This window comes from Drosophila ficusphila, unplaced genomic scaffold (assembly GCF_018152265.1).
Source record: "Drosophila ficusphila isolate 14025-0441.05 unplaced genomic scaffold, ASM1815226v1 contig_414, whole genome shotgun sequence".
NCBI lineage: Eukaryota > Metazoa > Arthropoda > Insecta > Diptera > Drosophilidae > Drosophila > Drosophila ficusphila.
Genome location: NW_025064328.1, coordinates 22,210,761 through 22,234,427, shown reverse-complemented (window position 1 = coordinate 22,234,427; position 23,667 = coordinate 22,210,761). Strand labels below are relative to the sequence as shown.

General features: G+C 38.4%; 1 protein-coding gene across 4 annotated transcripts in view; it reads left to right on the top strand.

Moving 5' to 3' along the window:
* Window positions 1–23,667, top strand: part of LOC108101621 (inactive dipeptidyl peptidase 10) — a 319,002-nt gene that overhangs the window by 110,277 nt on the left and 185,058 nt on the right. For all 4 annotated transcript variants that reach the window (XM_043208357.1, XM_043208356.1, XM_043208358.1 and 1 more), the window contains 2 exons: window positions 7,446–7,529; window positions 7,614–7,861. In XM_043208357.1, the coding sequence (XP_043064292.1) occupies window positions 7,653–7,861 (209 nt within the window). In that variant the 5' untranslated portion in view covers window positions 7,446–7,529; window positions 7,614–7,652. The remainder of the gene's footprint in view (window positions 1–7,445; window positions 7,530–7,613; window positions 7,862–23,667) is intronic.

Genomic DNA, 23,667 nt, shown 5'->3' with positions numbered 1-23,667 from the left:
GTTAGAAAAATGGATCCGCAAACGAAACTTTTATGCAGAATGGACATGCAAAAATCAGTTTATAACCATGCGTACAATTTGGGGCGCTCTTTTCAATTTCAAAACATCCAAAACGAGGCTTTCAACATATCTCTACCATCACCGACTGCATTTGAATCTTCGCCAACTCAATACTCCGATAATGCTTTATCCCCACAGGAGCCGATCCAATACGTTTCATCAGGAAACATTATTACATTTTCAAATTAAGAAAAATTAAAAAACATGTAACTAAATGAAAAGATTGAAATAAATGAAAATAAATATATTTTGAATAATGTTCTACCTTAACGTTACAATTAGCCTTTCTGCAGGCATAATTGGGGTTTTGTTAAAATTTGTCCAATTTTTAATAATTAGCGGTTCAATTTTTACCAGAATGTAATCAAACGTGCTGATTTTCATTCTGGTGTACTCCACAAATTTTTTTCGTCTTTCCGCAGCTCATTAAATAAATGATGGAATTCGCCGAAAGCCTTTCTACCCAAATTAATTGGGTGGATTCTTTCAGTCACTTTTTTGCAATATTTTAATTTAAAATATAAGCTTTCCTCCAACAGGAGCTCATCATCTGATGAGGAATCCATTGCGACTAACGTCACAAAATCGCAACAGATTCGTCTTGCACTATGCAACCTATTCGCTTGCTAGCAACGCAAACAATTCGTCTTCAGCTTCGTCTTCATCTTAATCTTCGTCTCAGCGCGCACTATGTTTGCAGCCTAAGACTCTAGGATACGTTCTACGATTAATAAGGGACGGAAAGTTAATAAGGAGCAATCTATTAGAACAGGAGGGTAAAAATAGGTTTGCATTCAAGTTTAGACGGCGTAGGGCAAAAAGTAAAAAGCTTTTTTGGTCTGATTTTACGAGGTATTTTTAAAAAGTATCGCGAATTTTGCGTTTTTTCAAAAATTATTTATTTATTCATGAATATCTATTTTGTCCCCTTCAAAGTAATTATGCACTTGTGCCAACGGTTTTTCCAATCTTCGAAGCACTTCAAAAAATCATTTTTTTTATCTTGTTCAGCTCCTCCTTCGATTCCGTCTTTATCTCGTCAGTTTAGGAAACAAGAAAAAGTCACAGGGGCCAGATCTGGGGAATACGGTGGCTACGGCATCATTTGAGTGTTGTTTCTGGCAAAAAAAGTCGCGCACAAGCAACAATGTGTGTGCAGGGGCAATATCGTGCCGCAAATTGCGCATAACTTTCCCTGTGTCAAGAACTCATGATGCACCACCCACCTGCAATCGAAGAAAATTGTCAGCAACTGTCTGTTGTAAAGAGGTAAAATTCGAAGACGATCAAAAACACGTGCAAGCAAAGCAGCTGTCAACAATTAAGTGAACATTCAAAATGGCCGAGCTTGTCGGCATAAGTGAGAGACATGAGTACCAACATTACGCCACAAAAAAATCGAAATTCGATACCAGGTAACCCGCGAAAATTCAAAACTGCGATACTTTTTGAACACACCTCGTATACGATCAGAGTGTACTCCGTATTGAGGACTCCAAACAGGTGCCCCACACTCAAGGATTGGCTGGTCCAACGATAAATAAAGTAACTTGTTAACGTTAGGATCCTCAAATTCCTTCGACCATCGTTTAAGGGGTTATATACCTTTTTTATTTTCAAAAAATCGAAAATTTTTTTATTGCTTTATCTTAAAGAACAACTCCTTGAGAACATTTTCCCAGTAGAAAAAAAGTTACAGCGCTCCTAACCGCGCGCCTCGTCGCGGTCCGCAACTGAACTTGAAACTTTAAACGCGAATATCTCGAAATGGTGTTTCTTGAAAAATGACTTTGCGGTGATAAAGATTGGCGGAAAACTACTGAACCGATTTACTTCAAATTTTTTCAAATGTTCGTAATGAAATTATTTTGTGCTTGAACGATCGACTTTTCACGCACAAACTTTTTTTCGCCGAAATGAATTTTTTAGTGAAATTTCTAGAGACCAAAAAGTTCATTTTTAGCATAAAACGTTCCCGTATGCATAAAAAAAAATGTTTAAAACCGATCGTTCAAGCACAAGGAATTACACTAAACTAATGAAATTTTTTTACTTTTATGGTTTCGGTTGACCTGTTCGACCTGGGGAATTATCACCGCAAGGCTCTTCAAAAAAAAGGCCTCTAAGGGAAACAGCCACCCCTTAAAAACTATTTAATATTTTTCCACGAAATTTTGCACAAACATTATTAATAAAGTGTACTATCAAAAAATTAAAACATCCGTGTAATTAAATAATAGCTACATACCTAAAAAAAATCCGAACTTTCCTCTTTTTCTTCGACAAAGAAGGTATATAATCCCTTAATAATTATACAACTGGCTTTTGATAGAGTCTGGCACTCCGGGCTCCTGTACAAAGCCAATAGACCAGTGGTTCCCAAACTCTTTTCTTTCATAGACCACTTTCAAAACTTTGCTAGATCTGGCGGACCCCTGTGCCTAATTTCAAAATCAATTCTCACAAATTATAATTAAACAAACATCAAAACGAAGATGTAGGTATTTCATTGTGTTGCAGGTATATATTCAAATATTGAAATTATCACAATATTAATTATTATTGTTATAATAGTCGTAAAGTAATGTAACTTCTACAATGGTAACTACGAAAAATATATAATTTTAAAGAGATGGATGTACTTGATGTTTTGTTAGCAAATTATCAATATCTGGCTTGAGTTTTGTAAGTAATAACCGCAAATCTCCCCGTTTTGTGATATTCAATCTGCTCCTTTTTTTTTGTTGATAAGTTTGTAACGGCACTAAAACTTTTTTTGACGAGGGAAACGCTATAAGAAGCTTTTGCGCTATTGTCCACAGTCTTAGTAAGGTATTTCTGCCTGCAGCCAAAATTTTTGATACCCTTTTTTAAATGCTATTATACATGTTTTTACAAGTAGCAGTCGCTGAGCTTCTTAAAACATTATCTGCTGATATTGATAGAAGAAGTCAAGCCAACATTTTAGTTCTTCACTATCGAAACTAAATTAAATTTCATGCACCCCCGTACACAAAGTGTAGACCACCATTTTTTGTCACGCCGAACGTAGACCCCCGTCGAGTCACCCGTGAACCCCTAGTGGTCCACCTGGACCACTTTGGGAAAAAATGCAATAGACTATTCACACCCCAGCTGTTCCAAGTCGCACATTCCATGCCTCTGCTGAAAAATGCAATTTCATTAAAACAATTTCTGCTGGAGTTCCACTACCCACCGAGGTTGAAGAACAAAATGCTTTGCTTGATGCATTTTACCTCGATGCATTTTATTAACGCAGAAAAGTGCGCTACTGTGACTTTCACCAACTTCCTAGTTAGCTGACCTGGCAGGAGCCTCAGCGAAAGCCCAATCCTTCAAACGTATAAGGGGCCGTCCATAAACCTCGTGACGCTAATTTTTGTCTTTTTATTTATAATTTATTTTTTGGCGAACTAATTTATCAGTCTTGTCCATATTTATACAAATCTAAAACTTTAGATTTCCGAGACTTAAAGAAAGGGAAAAAGAAAAAATATGTTAAAAATTTAACTGCCATTAAAATATTAAAAGTTAATTAAATTTTGTTTCTGAACTTAAAATGTAGAAAAGCGAATTTATCAAATATTTGTATTTTATGGGAAATGATTAATCAAATTATTAAATGATGAGTAGCAAGATGAAATACAACATTTTATTTGTAAATATTAAAACTACCTGTCCTTTAAACCAATTAGCATAAAAATTGTAAATAAACAAAAAGATAACAGATATATTACTTACTTCAAGTAACTGCTTAGTACAGGACGACTTTAAAATTATCACAAAATATTAGATGGAAAATCTGCGTTTAATGCGAATGACGTTATGCGACAGATTTGCCATCTTAAGTTCTAATAATTAACTAGTAAACGAATACACAAACCAATATATTATTTATTATTTCTCAATATCCCTTATTCTCTTTCTCGTTCAATCTTTCTCACTATAGCTCTCTCGCATCTCTCGCTCCATGACACTGTGCGTGATACGACCATAGTATAATCATGGAAGAATTATACAAGATAGTCTCGTCCATGGTACAATTATACAAGGTAGTCTCGTCGGCTGCAGAATTCTTCAGATATTTTCCCCCTATAGTGCGTTCGGGTTTTCGAAATGAAAGGTTGTACGCGGACGATATTTTTTCTCGACGTTATCCCTTGTGTGTTTATGAAAAATACTTGTTGCAATTATTGCAGCAAGCACATACAAGGCGTAACATGTAATATTGTAAAAAAATATTTTGAAATGTGAACAATATGAGAGCGAGTCCTGAAGGACAATAAAAACCAAAAATTACGGAACAATTAATACTCACTGTCATATAAGAGTCCTTTTTAAACCCCATGCACAGCATAAGGGTAAAACGACATCATCTTCTTATGTTTCTTTCGCACTTATAAGAAAACATACTCTCACTCGCACTCAATGTAGTGCGCAATAGGGGGAAGACGCAGCCATGGTACAATTAGTATAGTAGTCCCGTCGGCTTTTCTTTCCCCTATCGACACTACAATTAGAGCGAGAGAAAGAGTGTTTTCCTACGGGTTCGGGTCGATAGGGGGAAAAAACCCGAACGATTTTGCAGCCGACGGGACTACCTTATATAATTGTACCATGGAAGCAGCAATCGGTCTCGATCGCTTTCTTTTTCTTTTTGACACTTCCGTTGCCTACCTGCGTGACGTTACCGTTACATGTGTAAAAATTTTACCCTCATGCGCCTAAAGAAGTTTTCACTTCAAAATCAAAATTTATATAAAACTAGCTGACCCGGCAAACGTTGTTTTTACTCAGTTCTAGACTTACAAATGTATTTATGTATGTATGTTTAAGTTATAATAATTGCGTCTGGCATAAAATGAATCCAGGTTATTATAATCACAACGTGCATTCACGCGATTGGCAAGTGCGCTTCCGGAATCCTCTCCGCCCATAAAGTAGATTTGTAAGAATTTATGTTGTTCATTTGGCCATGGCAGCAGTGAGCCCATTTTATGATAAACTTGGCCTCTAATTTTGAATGTAAAATTGTAATTTTGACCATTTGCATTAGTATTTCGAACTATTTCTGTTGCTCCGAACGATGTCATTTGAAAGCATGAATCAAATGTTCGAATTGACTTCAGGAACACGTTAGAATCTGGATCCGTGCCGATAAGTAAGCCGTTCAATGGTTCAGGTGGTGTTTTAATTTCTGGTAGTTGCACTTTTCCTGACGCGCAACAAATCCCAGCTGGCTTATTTTTAAATTTCAGAGCATGACAATGCGGACATTCCTTGTCCATAGCACCAATTACCACTTTGGAGTGAGCATAATACTCAATATCGGGCTCATACTGGAATGCTAGACGCAGTAATGAAACATATATAAATGCTCGATGTACCTGTTGTCGTTGATGGTCATTTGTTCTGCCTCTACTGACTGTGACACGGCGTGGTTGTCGTTGCTCTAATCTAATGACTTCATTGCGTTCAGCTCGTGTATCTTCTGGCTCTTCTTGATGCAATTGCGCTATTCTTTCGGATCTTCTATTTCGCATGTATCGAGATCTACTTGTATCACGGCTCAAAGTACCCGCTTTGCATTTTCTTGGCATAGCTCACTGGACAAAACACTCATAAATAGAATTAATGATTTTATTTAATGATGAAGGACTTCTACCCCAGTTCAAATTGATTTAAAATGCTATGGTAGCGTGTTTTTGTCAGTGTGATGAGGTAGAAACTCACTTGATAATCGGTATAGCCGTTTCGGAGGAGTAAGGTCACAAAAACTGTGACACGAGAATTTTATATATTAGACAAGAAAGGAAGCTAGCTTCGGTTTGCCGCAATCAAATACGTCAAGGAATGTTGAATATGTCAAACAAAATTCTAAACAACATGGAAGCTATGACGATTTTTCTATTAAGTTTCTATATTTTCGACGACTGTTCATATGACAGCTTTATGATATAGTCGTTCGATTTTTATGAAATCTAATTTGAAATTCAAAAATAATTAAAAAACACCATATTCCATAGATTATTATTTTATCTTTTCGATCTTTCTTATGGCAGCTATATGATCGAGTTACCCGACTTAGATCAAATTTAATTCGAACCTCGATAGTAAAAACAAGAAAGGAAGCTAACTTTGGCAACCCGAAGCTTATATACCCTTGCAGTTATCAAATATGTCGATTAAAATGCATAAAGGCTAAACAAAATTGAAACTATGACGATTTTTGTTTTAATTTTCCATATTTTCGACTATTGTTCGTATGGCAGCTATGTACATATATGATATTGTTGTCCCATTTTGATGAAATTTGCTAATTGCTAAATGATATTCCATTGGAAAAAGGTCAGACGGTAACTGCCAAGTGATATACTGAAACTTACTTACCAGAAGTATTCCAAAGTTTATTGGAAAAACGCAAAAAAATGGAACGTCGCCGATAGTTTTTGCATCATAACAATGGGTCACCGCACACTGCTGAAAAAACAAGTGACTTTATTGTGCTGTCAGTCATCGAAGAAATTCGACCAGCACCTTATTCCCCAGATCTAGCACCTTGCGACTTCGGGTTATTTTCAAAAATAAAGAAACATTTTGTGAGGAAGAATATTCAACACCAATGAGGAGATAATAAATGCGGTCAATGATAAAATTTCAAAACTCCAAAAAGCCGATTTTGAAGACTGTTTTTTAAGGTGGATTTATTGACTTCAAAAATGTATCGAAATAAATGGCGATTACGTTGAAAAAATACAAAGAGATGATGAATAAAGATATAAAATTTTATACAAAATTTTCAATTTTTTCTATCGAATTTTGGTTAGTCCCTCCGTGCATATGTATGTGTAGCTGTGCATACTTTTTCTTGTTCTTATTGTCAAGTGACAGTGTTGACTAATTTTAATGTAAATGTGTAGGGCTGCCAACACAATTAATACAAAAGTTAAAGCGCAGGAGGCGCGATTGAATTTAAATGGTGGAATGATGAAGCATTATGCCACCTGAAGATTAAGTCCTAGGTGTCTAATTTTTGGTATGAACAGAGGTTTAACTTAGGATCATCGATTGATAGTACAGGAAATTTGAAAAAAATATTATTTTTTTTTGCTATTTTCACTCCACCCTAATGTGTAGCTGTAGTTCAGTGCCTCCTTTTTAAGTTAAGCTCTGAGGACTGCACAGGGGTATGTTTCTATAGATAACGTGTTACCTGGCCGATGTTGCAGTGTTTGAAGACCAATGAATATTTTCATATAGTTAAGTTATAGTTTAATATCAACTTTTTTATGATAATATATTAACATATAATACATATATACATAATACATATGTTTATACATATATTTTTATAAATATTTCAGTTATTTCTCACACGATATATAAATGAGTAAAAGCATGATGATTACAAAAAACTTCTTAAGCAAGCCCCGTAGATGTTATTGAATGTATGTATAATAAAAATGTTTGGTTAAATTTATGTATAATAAAAATGTACGCCTATATATTATTAAATCCTATATTTATTGCAGACGTTGTTTGTGATGTATATTGGACTCTGTTAAAAAGAAATGCACGCAAACATGACATCAGATCGCGGTGGAGGAGGAGGGGGTTCATGGAGACTCCCACCGGACGAAACTTTACAAGTCCAAGATCCAAAGCAAAAAGATCAAGATATAGATTTGGATGAAGGTCACAATTGGAGAAGTATAATATTTTCTTTGATTGTTATAAGTTTTGTAATAGCTGGTATCATCACGGCGATATATTTATTGGGGTAAGTTTTAAATGTTCACAACTACCTATTAAAAAAAATGTTAATCTTTAGGATTTCTTTCATCTTTTACCCATACATTTTAAAAGCCTTGGGTATGATAATTAAAACTTAAATATTAAAAACGACTAGACTAGAAATAATTCTTTTATGTCTTTAGTTCGAAACTAGTTTTTTCCAAACTTTTTTTGTTTAATTGCTTTTGCTAGTGGGTTAAGGTTTCCCTATTCCGGCTTTTCCGTGTACGACATAACTTCAGTCTAGTTTTGTATTGTATTGTAAAAATTTCGAAGTGATTACCTCTGTCTGCTCACGGTGCGGTTAGCTCAGTAGTTTGTGAGTTCGTCCCACCAAGTTAAAACAAGAAAGGAAGCTAGCTTCGGCAAACCGTAGCTTATATACCCTTGTAGTCATTAAATATGACGAACAAAATATATAAAGGCTTAATAATGGGGGGACGGTGGTCCAGCAGGTAGAGCGCTGGCCTCCGGTCCGGAAGGCCCGGGTTCAAGTCGAGCCCCAGGCTCCCCGAGAAAAAGAAACGGTCTCTTTCTCCAAATCTCCACCACTTCTATGCTCTATCGCTCACTTAACATTAGTAACAAATTTCGGCTCCCCGGACCCGCACACCCTCTCGTCCACGATACTATGGACCCAACAATAGAATTTTCGTCACTCCTAGATGGCGCCAGGTGGCATCCCCACCGCTAGGATAAGTCGCTACTGGCTTATCACCGGTACGATCGAAAATCAATGATAACGAATCCTCTACAAGAAATTGTAGAGGCTCTAAGCTCCCGGGTGGAGTAAAAGAATGTAAAAAAAAAAATAACATCGAAGCTATGACGATTTTTCTATTAATTTTCCATATTTTCTGCTATTGTTCATATGTCAGCTATAAGATATAGTTTTCCGATTTTTATGAAATTTAATTCGTAATTCAAGAGTAGTTAGAAAACTCTGTATTCGAAAAATCATGCTTGTCTGATGAAAAAAATCAATATCATTATGTTATTTCAGGTATTTCTATATAGATTTTTCGATCTTTCCTATGGGAGCTATGTATATGATAACGTTTTTGGATGTTAATGAAATTTTTTTCTCAATTCAATTTTTATTTTGAAAATCATGCTCGTGGGATTAAAAACAACGACTTTATGTTTTTCGATCTTTCCTATGGCAGCTATATGATAGAGTTGTCCAATTTTAATAAAATTAAATCTGATATTCAATATTAGTTTGAAACCCCCATCTGAACGAAATTAAGTCGATCTGATTAAAAACAACGGCGTGAGATTTCTTTATTTCATTCTCTTGTATTGGAGCTATCCGATACAGTCGGCCGATCCGGCCCGTTCCGACTTATATACAGCGTACAATAACTACACACCTTTTGGGAAAGTTTCAACAAGATAGCTTTTAACCTGAGAGACTAGTTTGAGTAACTCCAACTCGGTTTGTCTTAGGATATAAGCTTGTCACCAAATTTATACTTCAATATGTGCATTGTTTTTTAAGCTGTGTGGCATTGCTGAAGCCACATATATAAGCAAACTTAGCTTATCTTGCCCAACTTGGGTAAGCCGTTTCATGACATGATACGAAACCTCCGTTAAGCGTAAAATGAGCTTCATCTCTGAACACAAATTTTCGGTAAACCTTAAAAACTATTACGCTGCGGCTAAAAATGTAGTTTCTTGTTATACTACGCAGGTTAATACATGTTTTTGAGACGCGTTACTTTTGAAATTTGTATTGTAAAGCAATTTGGGATACCTTTTGATTGCACTTATAAAAAGCGTTTTGGCCAGCGTTGTTTTGGGCTGCCATCCATTTGATGCCCGTACACTTCGGCAGCCCCTCTTTCTTGGCTTGTCTCACCAGGACCTACTCCCTCGTCACAATAAATTTATGTGGACGAATTGATATATGCAACTACTTGATTTGGTAATGGAAGAAAAAAAACATTAATTAGCTTGCTGTTTACTAGCAGTCAAACACAAAAATCAATTTCGAAACACATGAAACCAAAAATATTAGACTTTTTCAAATTTCCTTATGTCATACGGTCTTTGAACCATATAAACTAAACCAATTTTTAATTGTGGACTTTTTTTATGGGGAGTTCCTCTTATTATTGTTTTTTAATTTTTGGTAGTTTTTGCGAATGCAGGTTCAGCGTGTGCTAAGTTATCGCCAATGCTTCAATACCACCACATCTGCCGGAAAATTTTATCAAAAAGTGACCGTGAAAATATGTAACCTCTCAAGCCGCGTTGCCTACCAAACCTTTTGTAGCTGCAGTTGGTTTCGTGTTGATGAAGCAAGACAACGGGTTAACAATTTAGGGACAATCAGCAGCGGCGGGACCCTTAAAACGATAGCTCATTCCGGGTGGGGTAGGTTCTTGCTGATGCCTAAATTCGACGGTACGAATTTGATTATATAGAGTCCCTCAAAACAACAAAACCTTCTTCATGGTGCAAAGTCAAAAACAGAGTCAATAATTATTTAACAAGTGCGAACTTCAAGGAATTGTAAGGGTTTGGCGTTGATGTTGGTAGCAACTTGTTTTCTTAACCCACCCAACCATGTTTCTCTCGAAGAAGAGGAAACCCAAATGTTAATGTCCCTTTTTTTATTTAAGGCAGGTTCTCACCTTGTGGCAAAAAAAAATTCATTTTTTTTTTTTAACTTATGGTATAGTTATTATTATTATTATTATTATTTATTAGCTATTATACATAAAACGCATTTAGTAACTAGCTACTGTGGCCATCGACTCGACAATTGATAACAACTTTGTTACATTAATATTTGTTACATATCCGTGGGAAAGTTAATACTAATTTAGAGTTGGTAGCTGTTTGGTCAATTAATAGATTTAAAAGAAATTTTGTTACATTTGCATTTGTTATTTACATTTGATGGGAGGTGATATTAGAAAATTCATAGGGGTGATTAAATTTGTTGTGAAATTTTACATAACCGGAGGAAAGATAATAATTTATTGGAGTTAGTAGCAGTAAGGTCAGTTAATAGATTTGATGGCGGGGTAAGACCGAATAGGTTAGCTCTAATGTTTTGGTAGTGTCGGCAGGTATCCAGCAGATGCTTTACGGAAAGTTCTTCTCCGCAGTTAGGGCAGTTTGGCCGACCTTCCCCATTAAGTATGTGCTTATGTGTGCGATAAGTATGTCCGGTTTTTAATCGAGTAATTTTGCTGCTTTGTCGGCTAACTCGTTCCCAATTATTCCTATATGAACCTGTACCCATAATAGTTTAATTTTGCCTTTGTTTTTGATGCAGAGGTGACGAATTTCCGATAAAAGGGTATTATTGTTGCAGAAGTTTTGTACTCCTTGCAAGGTGGACAGACTATCACTGCAGATGATATAACTTCCCTTAAGTCCTATAGCAAATTTAATTGCCTTCATAATAGCAACTGCTTCCGCAGTAAAAACTGAGAAGTGGTGAGGTAGCTGACCCCATGAAACAATTAATCCGTTATGGTCAACCACTGCAAAGGTGGTTGTGGCTGTAGCGCTTGGTGCAGGTTTAGGTACTTTGCTACCGCCATCTATGAGAGGCGATCGTGTCACGTAGGATGGTGGTAGAATAGGGAGGCTAGCGTTACAGAGGCATCTGTCAAGTGTCGTAGCTGACCCGAAGTGGCAAGAGGCGACAGAGAAGGTTTCTAGCGTAAGACGAGGCGCTTCCATCTTTCTTTCTGATTTTGGCAGTCGAGCTAGGAAGTTCAGTTTTTCTAAACTTTAAAATTATATTTGAACTCGTATAAATCAAAGTTTTCGGAGTGAATAAAAATATAAAGCAATTTTAATCAGCCGCTGCCAAATTGAATTGTGCATCAGAAGGAGTTTTCTTTGTTTTGCCAGAAGCGCTAGGTCCACCCGGGCTTGGCGCTTTTTAAGTGCTTTATTAAGTGCCTAAGAAGAGCATTTCTTTGTCTCTTTTGTCGCGGGGTCGACGACCTGGATGGCCGAATATTGTTGGAGACTTGGATTTTTGCCGTATCGCTTGGAGCATATTTCGGCGAGGGAGAAATTACGCAATCCTAAACTAAGTCTATGCGGTTCATACAGGGAGAATAATAAGCTAAGAGAAGAGCCCATGTAGAGTTCTCTATCAGAAATGTTAGTCTCCAGCACAACCTTCCCGATATTCCAGCCGGCATAGTCGAAAGAAAAAGGAATCAGCGATAGAGCAGTTGGAGCTGATCAGCAAGCGGAGCTGACGCCAAGCCGCGCGCGGGCATTTTGATCCTGATCTCAAGTGATCGTTTAATTTCGTTTTTGGATTAGTGTTAATTTTTTTTTCTTAGTTTTTACGCTGTAGGCTAACATCATTCTTATTATTATGGTGCTCAGTCGTGTAGGCTAAGTAAAGAATATGGCAGAGTGAAAAGGTGTAAAATGATGTAAAGGCAAGTGTGGAATTTTTGTCGGTTTTCTGTGCGCTATGTGAGTGCATTTGTGTGAGTGCATGTAATATATATTTTTTCCTATTCTTTTCTGTGCATGGCTTTATGCCCAAATTAAGTTTGGCGATCGATATTTACACTGGGGCAAGACGCCCATCAATTATGTGAAAACCTTTTTTTTAGCAGGCCCGAGAAAGCGCTTTCGTCGGTGGAGCCAGCAGAAATCGGGTGAGTGACGGAAAATTTTGTCCTCCATTTTCTTTTCTTATGTACTTGATTTAAATTAGCGGGAATTTTTTTTTGTATTTCCCTGTAACGCGTGACCCATTGTGCAGTTAATCGCCAAGCGAAAAGAAAGAGTTAAAATGTCTTGCGGTAGAGTTCCGTCAGAGCAATACTGCGAAAGCACAAAGTAGAAAAGTATATGATCATGTTACACATTTCTTCTTTTGAACGATTCGTCCGACCAGAAATTTTACATCGCGCCTAATTATGTTTTTTTTTATTTATGAATTCAAAAGCGTTTCTTATTCGCACCTAAATGTTCATTTTGATTCGCATGTGTCCTAATTTATATTTTTTTATCTTGTTTAGCTTTACCAAATCTATAGTTTTAAGAATTTTTCGTTAGCTGATAAGAATAAATTTTATAATGTTTTAAATTCCGTCTAATAATTGCCTCCGCCAGTATGCCGCCCCAGTGAGTACCTTTGTCGTGCATTTTTTTTAGGGGCCACCAAAAACATATTGCCTATTGAATTGGAATGAGTTGGCCATAGGAAGGGAGGGCAAACCTTATCCTCACCGTTATCCGAGGGTATCTATTATTTATGCAGGAAGTGAAAGGGAAAGCCTTCTTATCTTGTGCAGTGTATGTGTAAAGTCGGTTTCCGCATTATCTCTTGTCGCAGCACGCGTTTCTTTCTAATAGTCTGATGGTAAAAGGCATCTTTAGGGCGAAGGGACAAGAACACCACCACCACTTGTCGACGAGCATGGCCGAGCATATTCCGCGTGCGTCCCTTTATCCCAACCCACCACCTAGCCTGAATCGTTACATTAATGATTATTAATGTTTATGGGGAAGACAACGAATATGCCACCCTTGTAAATAACCAAACGCACGAATAGGTTTAATTATTTTAAGTATTTATTTGGAGCTGCAACTCTTCGTTTTTATGTTCGATTTTGTTATACAATGTGTGCGCGATAAGTAATAGCTTGAGTGAGGTGAGATAAGCCGAAAGCGCGGCTTCTTTATACCGGCGCTTTGACAATTATAGATAAAATAGATAGATAACATAGATAAGCAAAGAGAGGCTTGAAGAGCGGATTCCAAATATGCAACTGCAGCGGCACACCTATGCGCACCAGATTAGGGACTGGCTGTCTGCTCCGAACATACTCCCCCCGTTGGAAGAGGTACGGTTCCAACTATATGGAAGTCGATGAGCAGAACAGTTTGGAGGCGGCTGCCCGTAGCTGTTCAGACCATAGCTACTCTGACGATGCCGTCCTCGCCGGGTATGACTTCTTGAACGCGTCCAACGCCAATTGCTCTGGCTGAGAAACCCATACTCCTTGGCTAAGTGAACCTGTTGGATGCTCCTTAGAAGAAGTACGGTCCCCGAGTTGATCTCCTCAACGGATAGATGGCTATCTGAAGGTAAAGCTTTGGCTCTGCAATTCGAAATAAAACGAAACATGTATCGAAATGGAAATATAGAAATATCCATGCAAACGGCTTCAATTTGAGTTGCGAAACGATGATTGAGATTAGTTGGGACATGATGCCAAGACATTCCCATCTCCTGAATATTTGCGATTCGGTTGGATATAAAAGCCTTAAACTCCCTCGGAGGTTGCCGAATCCACGCCAACACGATAGACGAGCCAGACCAGCAAAGAAAGGCACAATCGAGATCCTTGCGTCGCTCCCGCTGATGCAACATGAATCGCAGCTCGTCGTTCGCATCGTCCTGCATGTCGTAGGCTTGGTGATTCGCCTCGCAATCGCTACGGGCCCTCATAGCTGCCAGGGCTCCAGCCGCCGCCTTGTTCCTCTGTGTTCCGCTGGGGGTGGGTGGTTGCCTGCCTGGTGGAGGCATCGGTGGTGGAACAGAGACATTGGGCATGGAGTAGACACGCGACATGACCTTGCTGTCGGCCAGTGGCTCCTGCAAGTCCTGTTTTACGGGGGGCGGTGTTGCGAGAGTCATCGATAATCTTGGCATCAGAAGTGGACCTTGGTAAAACGATTCTGTCCAGATATGTAGAATTGCCAGCTGTGGCACCAGCAAACTGCAATTTGCGTTGGGCCGCCAAGCGTTGATTTAGCTTAGCCTCCACATCCATGACGACCTCCGAGAATTCCAACCTTGTGTCCAGCTCCAGCTCCGCCAAGTCCAGCCTTTCCAGCGATGTCTGGGCAGAATCAAACGCCAAGTTTTGTGCGTCAATCCACTTCAACCGCGCGAGAATATCGGCCTCATCAAATTGGTTGATATTGTTGGCCATCAAAAAATTCTTCATCGCGATGATTTGCCGAAAATAGGATTGCGCTTTGGCCCGAAAGTATTCTATGTCACTAGGGCCGTTTTGAGGCTGAATCTCGTTCACAAATTTAGGCATTTTATAATTCACACGAAAAAATAAAAAATAAAAGGTAATTTCTGAACGGATTTACGATGCACGAAACACCCTGTGATTTAAAGCGCGAAAATGTTAAGGCACAAAGCGTCACAAAAAGGTTACGGAACCTTTGTACAAGTTGTTGTTGTTCTTGCAAAGATTTTGCCCGAATAGCAAAAGCGAAAGAACTGATAAACACAGCGCGAAATGTACAAAATGCACTGTTTGTATGTTTGTGTGTTTGTGACCGAATGCCAGCAAACGACGACAAATGTTTAACCGATTTTAAACAAAACGAAAATTGAGTTGCAGACTCCGATCTAAACGAATATCACGTGAACGAATATCACGTCGGGGTCACCAAAATGTTTATGGGGAAGACAACGAATATGCCACCCTTGTAAATAACCAAACGCACGAATAGGTTTAATTATTTTAAGTATTTATTTGGAGCTCCAACTCTTCGTTTTTATGTTCGATTTTGTTATACAATGTGTGCGCGATAAGTAATAGCTTGAGTGAGGTGAGATAAGCCGAAAGCGCGGCTTCTTTATACCGGCGCTTTGACAATTATAGATAAAATAGATAGATAACATAGATAAGCAAAGAGAGGCTTGAAGAGCGGATTCCAAATATGCAACTGCAGCGGCACACCTATGCGCACCAGATTAGGGACTGGCTGTCTGCTCCGAACAATTAACATCATTCTTATTATTATGGCGCCCAATCGTGTAGGCCAAGATCGACGTTTTGTCTTTTTTCTTAAATTGTCAAATAGCACATACACACATAGGAAATTTCTATCTTTTTTTGTTAATTTTGCTCGGCATTCTGATCACTCAAGGGATTGTAGTGGGCTTTAAGTATGTTTATACTTTAGCCACGGTTGCTGCAATACTTGGCCAGTGGATTACAGGGTGTGTTGACATCCCGGCCACTGTGGTTGAAAAGTTTATCCTAAGCAATTTCTCTATTTCAGTTATTTTTTGATTTTAATTTAGACGCATAGGAATACAGTTGATGAGAGTTGTCAGCAGCCATTCAACTGGCCACGGATAAATTGGAATTAAAAATAACAAAAATCTTTCCTTAAAAACATTTTTTCTAAGTGGCACTGGCCATTCAATTAGACGCATAGGAATACAGAATTTTTTTAAATTATTAGTAATTTGCTTTCTGTCCACGGATAATTGGATCAAGCCAAGGCTGCTTATCTAATTCTCTCTGCGAACAGTGTCTCGTCTTTCAGGTGCATAGGAAAACGGTGGAAATCTTTAGGAAGATTTCGGCCGGCCACGCCTGATAGCGGAATAGATATGCGGTTCGCAAAAGTAGGGTGCACTGATGCCTCAGTTTTGAAGGCACAGGGCGTAGTTGTTGTTGGGGCTCTTATCGATGACGCCACAGTTAGATGTTTGGAAAAAAAAAAAAAAATAAATTTTAGCTTTGCCTCAACAGCAGCAACAATCATTTTTCTAATTCTCTTTTAACCTGCATTCTTAATATTTAACGGCAAAGATTTTACTGGGAGAGCTACTTGGTTGGATGGCAGACATACAAATATCGTTTTTCTTACTTTTCGGACAAATTCAAAAAAAATAAAAACAATCAGTTTATACTCATATTATAGTTACATACATACATTCACATACCACTTATACATTCATTTTAATTACACACTCTTTACATTTCTATACTTATTTTATATACATATTTTTTATACTTATTCATTTTATTTACATACTTTTTATTCTTACGTTCATTTATTAATATATCTCTCACATTATATCCCTCAATTAACTTATTTACTTTCCTTATTTGCTTTCCTCAACCAAATTTGTTTATATTTATATTACACCCAAAATTAGTCATTCGATTCTTAGACATATAAAAACAATTAGCAATGGCTGATAAGGAAGAAGTAAGGGGGGAGCCCAAATGTCCTCTATGAGAGTTCAGGAATTAGTCGCAGGGCATGGGAAAGCCGCCGGCTTGACTTTAAATGTTGAGAAAAGCAAGTTTTGCCGAAGATCAGTTAAATACCTCGGTCACATAGTGGGAGAAGGCGTTATCAAAACGGATCCGGAGAAGATTTCTGCCATGCAAGATTATCCGTTGCCTAAGTCCTTGAAGAGCCTTAGACGATTTTTGGGAATGGTCGGATGGTATCGGAAGTTCGTCGAAAATTTTGCATCTGTGGCAGCGCCGCTAACTGATTTGTTGAAACCAAAGCAGAAGTTCCGCATGACTCCAGAGGGAGAACAAGCGTTTGAAAAGCTGAAGCAGAAACTCTGTTCAGCTCCGGTACTTCGCAGTCCAGATTTTTCAAAGCCATTTTTCGTTCAGTGTGATGCCAGCAAGATAGGTGTAGGTGGAGTTTTGGTCCAGAAGACTTCCGAAGGAGATGAATATCCCATTGCTTTCGTGTCTAAAAAGCTAAACAAGGCGCAGAGAAATTATTCTGTTACAGAGCAAGAGTGTTTGGCAGCAATTGTTTACATAAATAGGTTCAGGGCATACATCGAGGGTCACCAGTTTACTGTGATTACGGACCACGCGTCTTTGAAATGGCTGATGTCGCAAACTGATTTGCATTCGCGTTTGGCACGATGGGCTTTAAAACTGCAGAGTTTTGATTTTAAAATTGAGCACAGTAGCGGGAAGCTAAATGTTGTTCCGGATGCGCTGTCCAGGGTCAACGAAGAAAATATTGCGGTTTTGGATGCCAGTCATGGGTTGCTAATAGATTTAGAATCTCCTGAACGGCTGAAGTCATCACTAAATATATGGAGCAGGAGTTGTTTCACACATTTGGAGTGCCCGAGACCATCATTTCGGATAATGGTTCTCAGTTTAAATCTGACATTTTTCAGGAATTCCTAAGAAAGTGGAAAGTGTCGCATACTCTTACAGCAGTATACTCCCCACAGGCGAATGCGTCGGAGCGGGTTATTCGGTCAGTGATCGCTGCGATAAGATCTTATGTAAGGCCCGATCAGAAGGATTGGGATGAGCAACTTAGCAGCATTTGTTGTGCTTTGAGAACTTCAGTCCACTCCACCATTGGCACTTCGCCGTATTATATGGTGTTTGGTCAAAATTTTATCGGTTCAGGTTCCACGTATAAACTTTTAAGAACCTTGGGTTTGTTGGAGGATAGGTCCGCTTTGTTCAATAAAGAAGATTCTCTAGAATTGGTAAGAAGCAAAGCTCTTGAAGTTATGCAGAAGCAAAATCAAAAGAATGAACGTCTCTATAATCTGCGCTCAAGGGAGGTTTCTTATACAGAAGGTCAAGAACTGTTTCGAAGAAATTTTAAACAAAGTAATTTCCAGGTCGGCTATAACGCTAAGTTGGGTCCAGCCTTCATAAAGGCAAGAGTTCGGCGAAAGCTCGGTAACTCATATTACGAGTTAGAGGACCTGCAGGGTCGGCTGGTTGGCAAGTATCACGCAAAGGATTTAAAGCAGTAAAAAGGAGTCTCGTTTTGTTGCTGCCCCAAGTGCGGTTGTTATCCATCTTGGGAGTTTGACCCCCAAGCTTGATCTTGAGAGGGGGGCTTTTGTAGCGCTTGGTGCAGGTTTAGGTACTTTGCTACCGCCATCTATGAGAGGCGATCGTGTCACGTAGGATGGTGGTAGAATAGGGAGGCTAGCGTTACAGAGGCATCTGTCAAGTGTCGTAGCTGACCCGAAGTGGCAAGAGGCGACAGAGAAGGTTTCTAGCGTAAGACGAGGCGCTTCCATCTTTCTTTCTGATTTTGGCAGTCGAGCTAGGAAGTTCAGTTTTTCTAAACTTTAAAATTATATTTGAACTCGTATAAATCAAAGTTTTCGGAGTGAATAAAAATATAAAGCAATTTTAATCAGCCGCTGCCAAATTGAATTGTGCATCAGAAGGAGTTTTCTTTGTTTTGCCAGAAGCGCTAGGTCCACCCGGTCTTGGCGCTTTTTAAGTGCTTTATTAAGTGCCTAAGAAGAGCATTTCTTTGTCTCTTTTGTCGCGGGGTCGACGACCTGGATGGCCGAATATTGTTGGAGACTTGGATTTTTGCCGTATCGCTTGGAGCATATTTCGGCGAGGGAGAAATTACGCAATCCTAAACTAAGTCTATGCGGTTCATACAGGGAGAATAATAAGCTAAGAGAAGAGCCCATGTAGAGTTCTCTATCAGAAATGTTAGTCTCCAGCACAACCTTCCCGATATTCCAGCCGGCATAGTCGAAAGAAAAAGGAATCAGCGATAGAGCAGTTGGAGCTGATCAGCAAGCGGAGCTGACGCCAAGCCGCGCGCGGGCATTTTGATCCTGATCTCAAGTGATCGTTTAATTTCGTTTTTGGATTAGTGTTAATTTTTTTTTCTTAGTTTTTACGCTGTAGGCTAACATCATTCTTATTATTATGGTGCTCAGTCGTGTAGGCTAAGTAAAGAATATGGCAGAGTGAAAAGGTGTAAAATGATGTAAAGGCAAGTGTGGAATTTTTGTCGGTTTTCTGTGCGCTATGTGAGTGCATTTGTGTGAGTGCACGTAATATATATTTTTTCCTATTCTTTTCTGTGCATGGCTTTATGCCCAAATTAAGTTTGGCGATCGATATTTACACTGGGGCAAGACGCCCATCAATTATGTGAAAACCTTTTTTTTAGCAGGCCCGAGAAAGCGCTTTCGTCGGTGGAGCCAGCAGAAATCGGGTGAGTGACGGAAAATTTTATCCTCCATTTTCTTTTCTTATGTACTTGATTTAAATTAGCGGGAATTTTTTTTGTATTTCCCTGTAACGCGTGACCCACTGTGCAGTTAATCGCCAAGCGAAAAGAAAGAGTTAAAATGTCTTGCGGTAGAGTTCCGTCAGAGCAATACTGCGAAAGCACAAAGTAGAAAAGTATATGATCATGTTACACATTTCTTCTTTTGAACGATTCGTCCGACCAGAAATTTTACATCGCGCCTAATTATGTTTTTTTTTTATTTATGAATTCAAAAGCGTTTCTTATTCGCACCTAAATGTTCATTTTGATTCGCATGTGTCCTAATTTATATTTTTTTATCTTGTTTAGCTTTACCAAATCTATAGTTTTAAGAATTTTTCGTTAGCTGATAAGAATAAATTTTATAATGTTTTAAATTCCGTCTAATAATTGCCTCCGCCAGTATGCCGCCCCAGTGAGTACCTTTGTCGTGCATTTTTTTTAAGGGCCACCAAAAACATATTGCCTATTGAATTGGAATGAGTTGGCCATAGGAAGGGAGGGCAAACCTTATCCTCACCGTTATCCGAGGGTATCTATTATTTATGCAGGAAGTGAAAGGGAAAGCCTTCTTATCTTGTGCAGTGTATGTGTAAAGTCGGTTTCCGCATTATCTCTTGTCGCAGCACGCGTTTCTTTCTAATAGTCTGATGGTAAAAGGCATCTTTAGGGCGAAGGGACAAGAACACCACCACCACTTGTCGACGAGCATGGCCGAGCATATTCCGCGTGCGTCCCTTTATCCCAACCCACCACCTAGCCTGAATCGTTACATGGCGTCGGACTTTGAGCCATCGGTGTAAAGCCATTTCATATCGGAGTATTTGTGGGTAAGTTCTTCAAATAGCTGCTTAAACGTTGTGGTTGGAGTTCTTGATTTTTGGAAATCATGGAGTATTGTGTCAATGGCGGAGGAATGTAATTTCCACGGAGGGGATGGAATGACTTTGTTCCAACGATAAGGCGATCCTATTTTGTGTTTCTTTATAAATGTTATGTATCTTCGTATCGTGGATTGGACTTTGAAATTTCTACGGTGTTTTAAGGCAACTTCATAGTCCTTCAGCAGAATAGAGTTGTATGAGCACATAAGTTTTGGAACTAATTTGAAGGTAGTTTGCGCGACTCCGTCTTTAATGTCCGGTAATCCTGCTTCGGCAAGGATGCATTTAGTTGGGGTAGTTGGGAATTCGCCAATGCTGCGCCTGACGGCAGCATGGTAAGGAGGCAAGATTTTGCTTAAGTTGGATGGCGCGCACTAGCCGTAGATGGGGAGGGAGCAACAAAGCCCTTGTCGCTTGTATTAGTGTGGTCCGGTGGATGAGAGATCGCTTAGATGTTAAGAATTTAATAATGTTAAGTCTATTAATAAGTTTAATCCTAAGTTCGCTACAGTGTTGTTTAAATGTGAGTCGTTTATCAATTGTCAGGCCAAGTATTTTAAGAGAAGAAACGCGTTCTATATCTATGTTATTGTACGATAATGGTGGGTATGTACAGCGCTGTTTTTTACAAATATGAAAAACCTTTCATTTATTTACAGCAAGGGTCGCACCGGAGGTGTTACCCCAGATTTGGATTTTATTAAGGACTTCTTTAAATTTATTGTTTAGTGTATTAGTATTCTTACATTTGCTAAAAATTATGGCATCGTCTGCATAAATTGACAGTTTAATTTGCTTATATCTTAATATTATGTTATTTAAGGACTGGAAGGCAATCATGAACAATACCACAGAGAGGGGCGATCCTTGTGGGATGCCATTCTGGAGAATATAGAATTTAGATAGAATGTTGTTAACTCTTACTCGAATAGAGCGGTTGATCATGAAAGCCTTCGCTAAGTTGAAGGTCTTTTGACCTATCCTCCACCGGGAAAGTTGATCCAATACTGTATGCACTCCCACGCGATCGAAAGCCTTTTCAAAATCAGTTGCCAATATGGTAAAATGATTTTTGGTTGAAAGGGCATCCGATGCGTAATGGTGGAGATGCAGAAGGGAATCAAGAGTGCTATGCTGTTGTTTAAAAGCTGTTTGGTGTGGGCTGATAAGTTTTTGTTTAGTAATAAACCACATTAACCTTTTGGCTAACATTTTTTCTAGGGTCTTGCTTAAACATGGGAGTAAAGAAATAGGTCTAAATGATGTTATTTCGTGTGTTGGCTTGTTAGGTTTTAAGATAGGGATAATTATGGCAGATTTCCACACATGAGGGTAGGTACCCCTAGCGAGCAAAGCGTTATATATTTTTAATATGCGGTATTTAGCTTCGGTAGGCAACTGAGCATTGGGTATGAAATTCGGTCTATACCGGGTGTTTTTCCTTTTGCATACTGAAGGGCATATTCAAGCTCAATTTAGATATCTCTGTACCGATCACTCTTAATACCGCCATAACAGTTGAAACCGATGAAGAATTAACATTGGAATAGACATCTGGCGTCGATCAGATAGAATCAGAAGAATTAAACGCGAAAATAAAGAAAGAAGATTTAAATAATCTTACTATCCCAGCCGTTTTATTATCAAACGTAGATAACATAACAGACTCGGATTCAGACTCAAGCGCAAGCATAACTGAGAACAACAACTTCAAAATGGCACAAACAAATATTGACTTCATTAACACTGTATCAAAGCTTATACCAGTTTTCAATGGTAAAGCAGAAAACTTAACCAGTTTCATTGATGCATTAAAAGGCGAACATGAAAGCCTAGCTGTCTCTTTAATAAAGACAAAGCTAAAGGGTGTAGCCAGAAATCTGATTGGAAACGAAATAACAATAAATGAACTAATTGCCAAATTAAAAAGTAACGTCAATGGCGAGACTGTAGAAGTATTGTCAGCAAAGCTGATGAATCTACAGCAACGCAATAAAACTGCCAATCAATATACATCAGAGATTGAGCAGATGACGAAGGCTTTAGAAAGTGCGTACATAACAGACGGCTTAACACTAGAGCTAGCAAGAAGTTATTTGACACAGCAAGCAGTAAAAGCAATGACTAAAAACTGCACGATTGATAAGGTTAAACTTATCATGCAAGCCGGCAATTTCAACACAATGAATGACGCCGTTTCAAAATTCATAAACAGCTGCACAGAAGCAACTGGACAACCAAACTCGATCCTGTTCTATAATAACTATACACAGCGCGGCGGATTCCGCGGACGCGGAAATTATAGAGGTAATTTCCGTGGTCGTAGTAACAATTATAGTTACTACAACAATACCAACAATAACAATGGTCGCGGAAACTACAGAGGAAACTCAAGGGGCCGTGGCAACTCGAACAGAGGCTACAATACAAATAATGTAAGAGTAGCCAATGACACTTCGGAAAACCCCAAAACCCCTTTAAATACTCAACAGTAGACAACGTAACAGTTCAAACTATTAATCTCAGCCAAAATATATTTGTCTTACTCACCCATGTGGCTACCGGAAAAAAAACTTGTCTTTTTGCCGAAATCTCTATAGCAGAAGGAAATTCCGATATATTTCAAAACATACAAGATAATAACATAATAGATATACGGGGAATAAGCCAAGAAATTACTAAATCCAGAGGCTTAACATCAATTGAAATACAGACTACCAAATACATTATTCCACACGATTTTCATTTCGTAGACTTAAACATTTCGTAGACTTACACTTAGCCGTCCCTTGTTATGGCATATTAGGAATTGATTTCAGCCATCTGAGGATTGGCTTGTAATAAGACCAAACAATTTGAAATTTCCAATTTATGTTCCAATATCATACAGTTCTGGCAATAACTCAATTCTTTTGCCAACAAGATCACAAGTCATTAGAAAAATAAAATTAAATTCAAAAGAGGACAGTGTATTAATTCCAACTCAAGAAATTGAGCATGGAATTTATTTAGCAAGTACCATAGCTACAACAGAAAATGCCTTCATAAGACTACTGAATACAACTGACGTAGATAAAGTGGTCAGTGCGAATAATTTAGCATA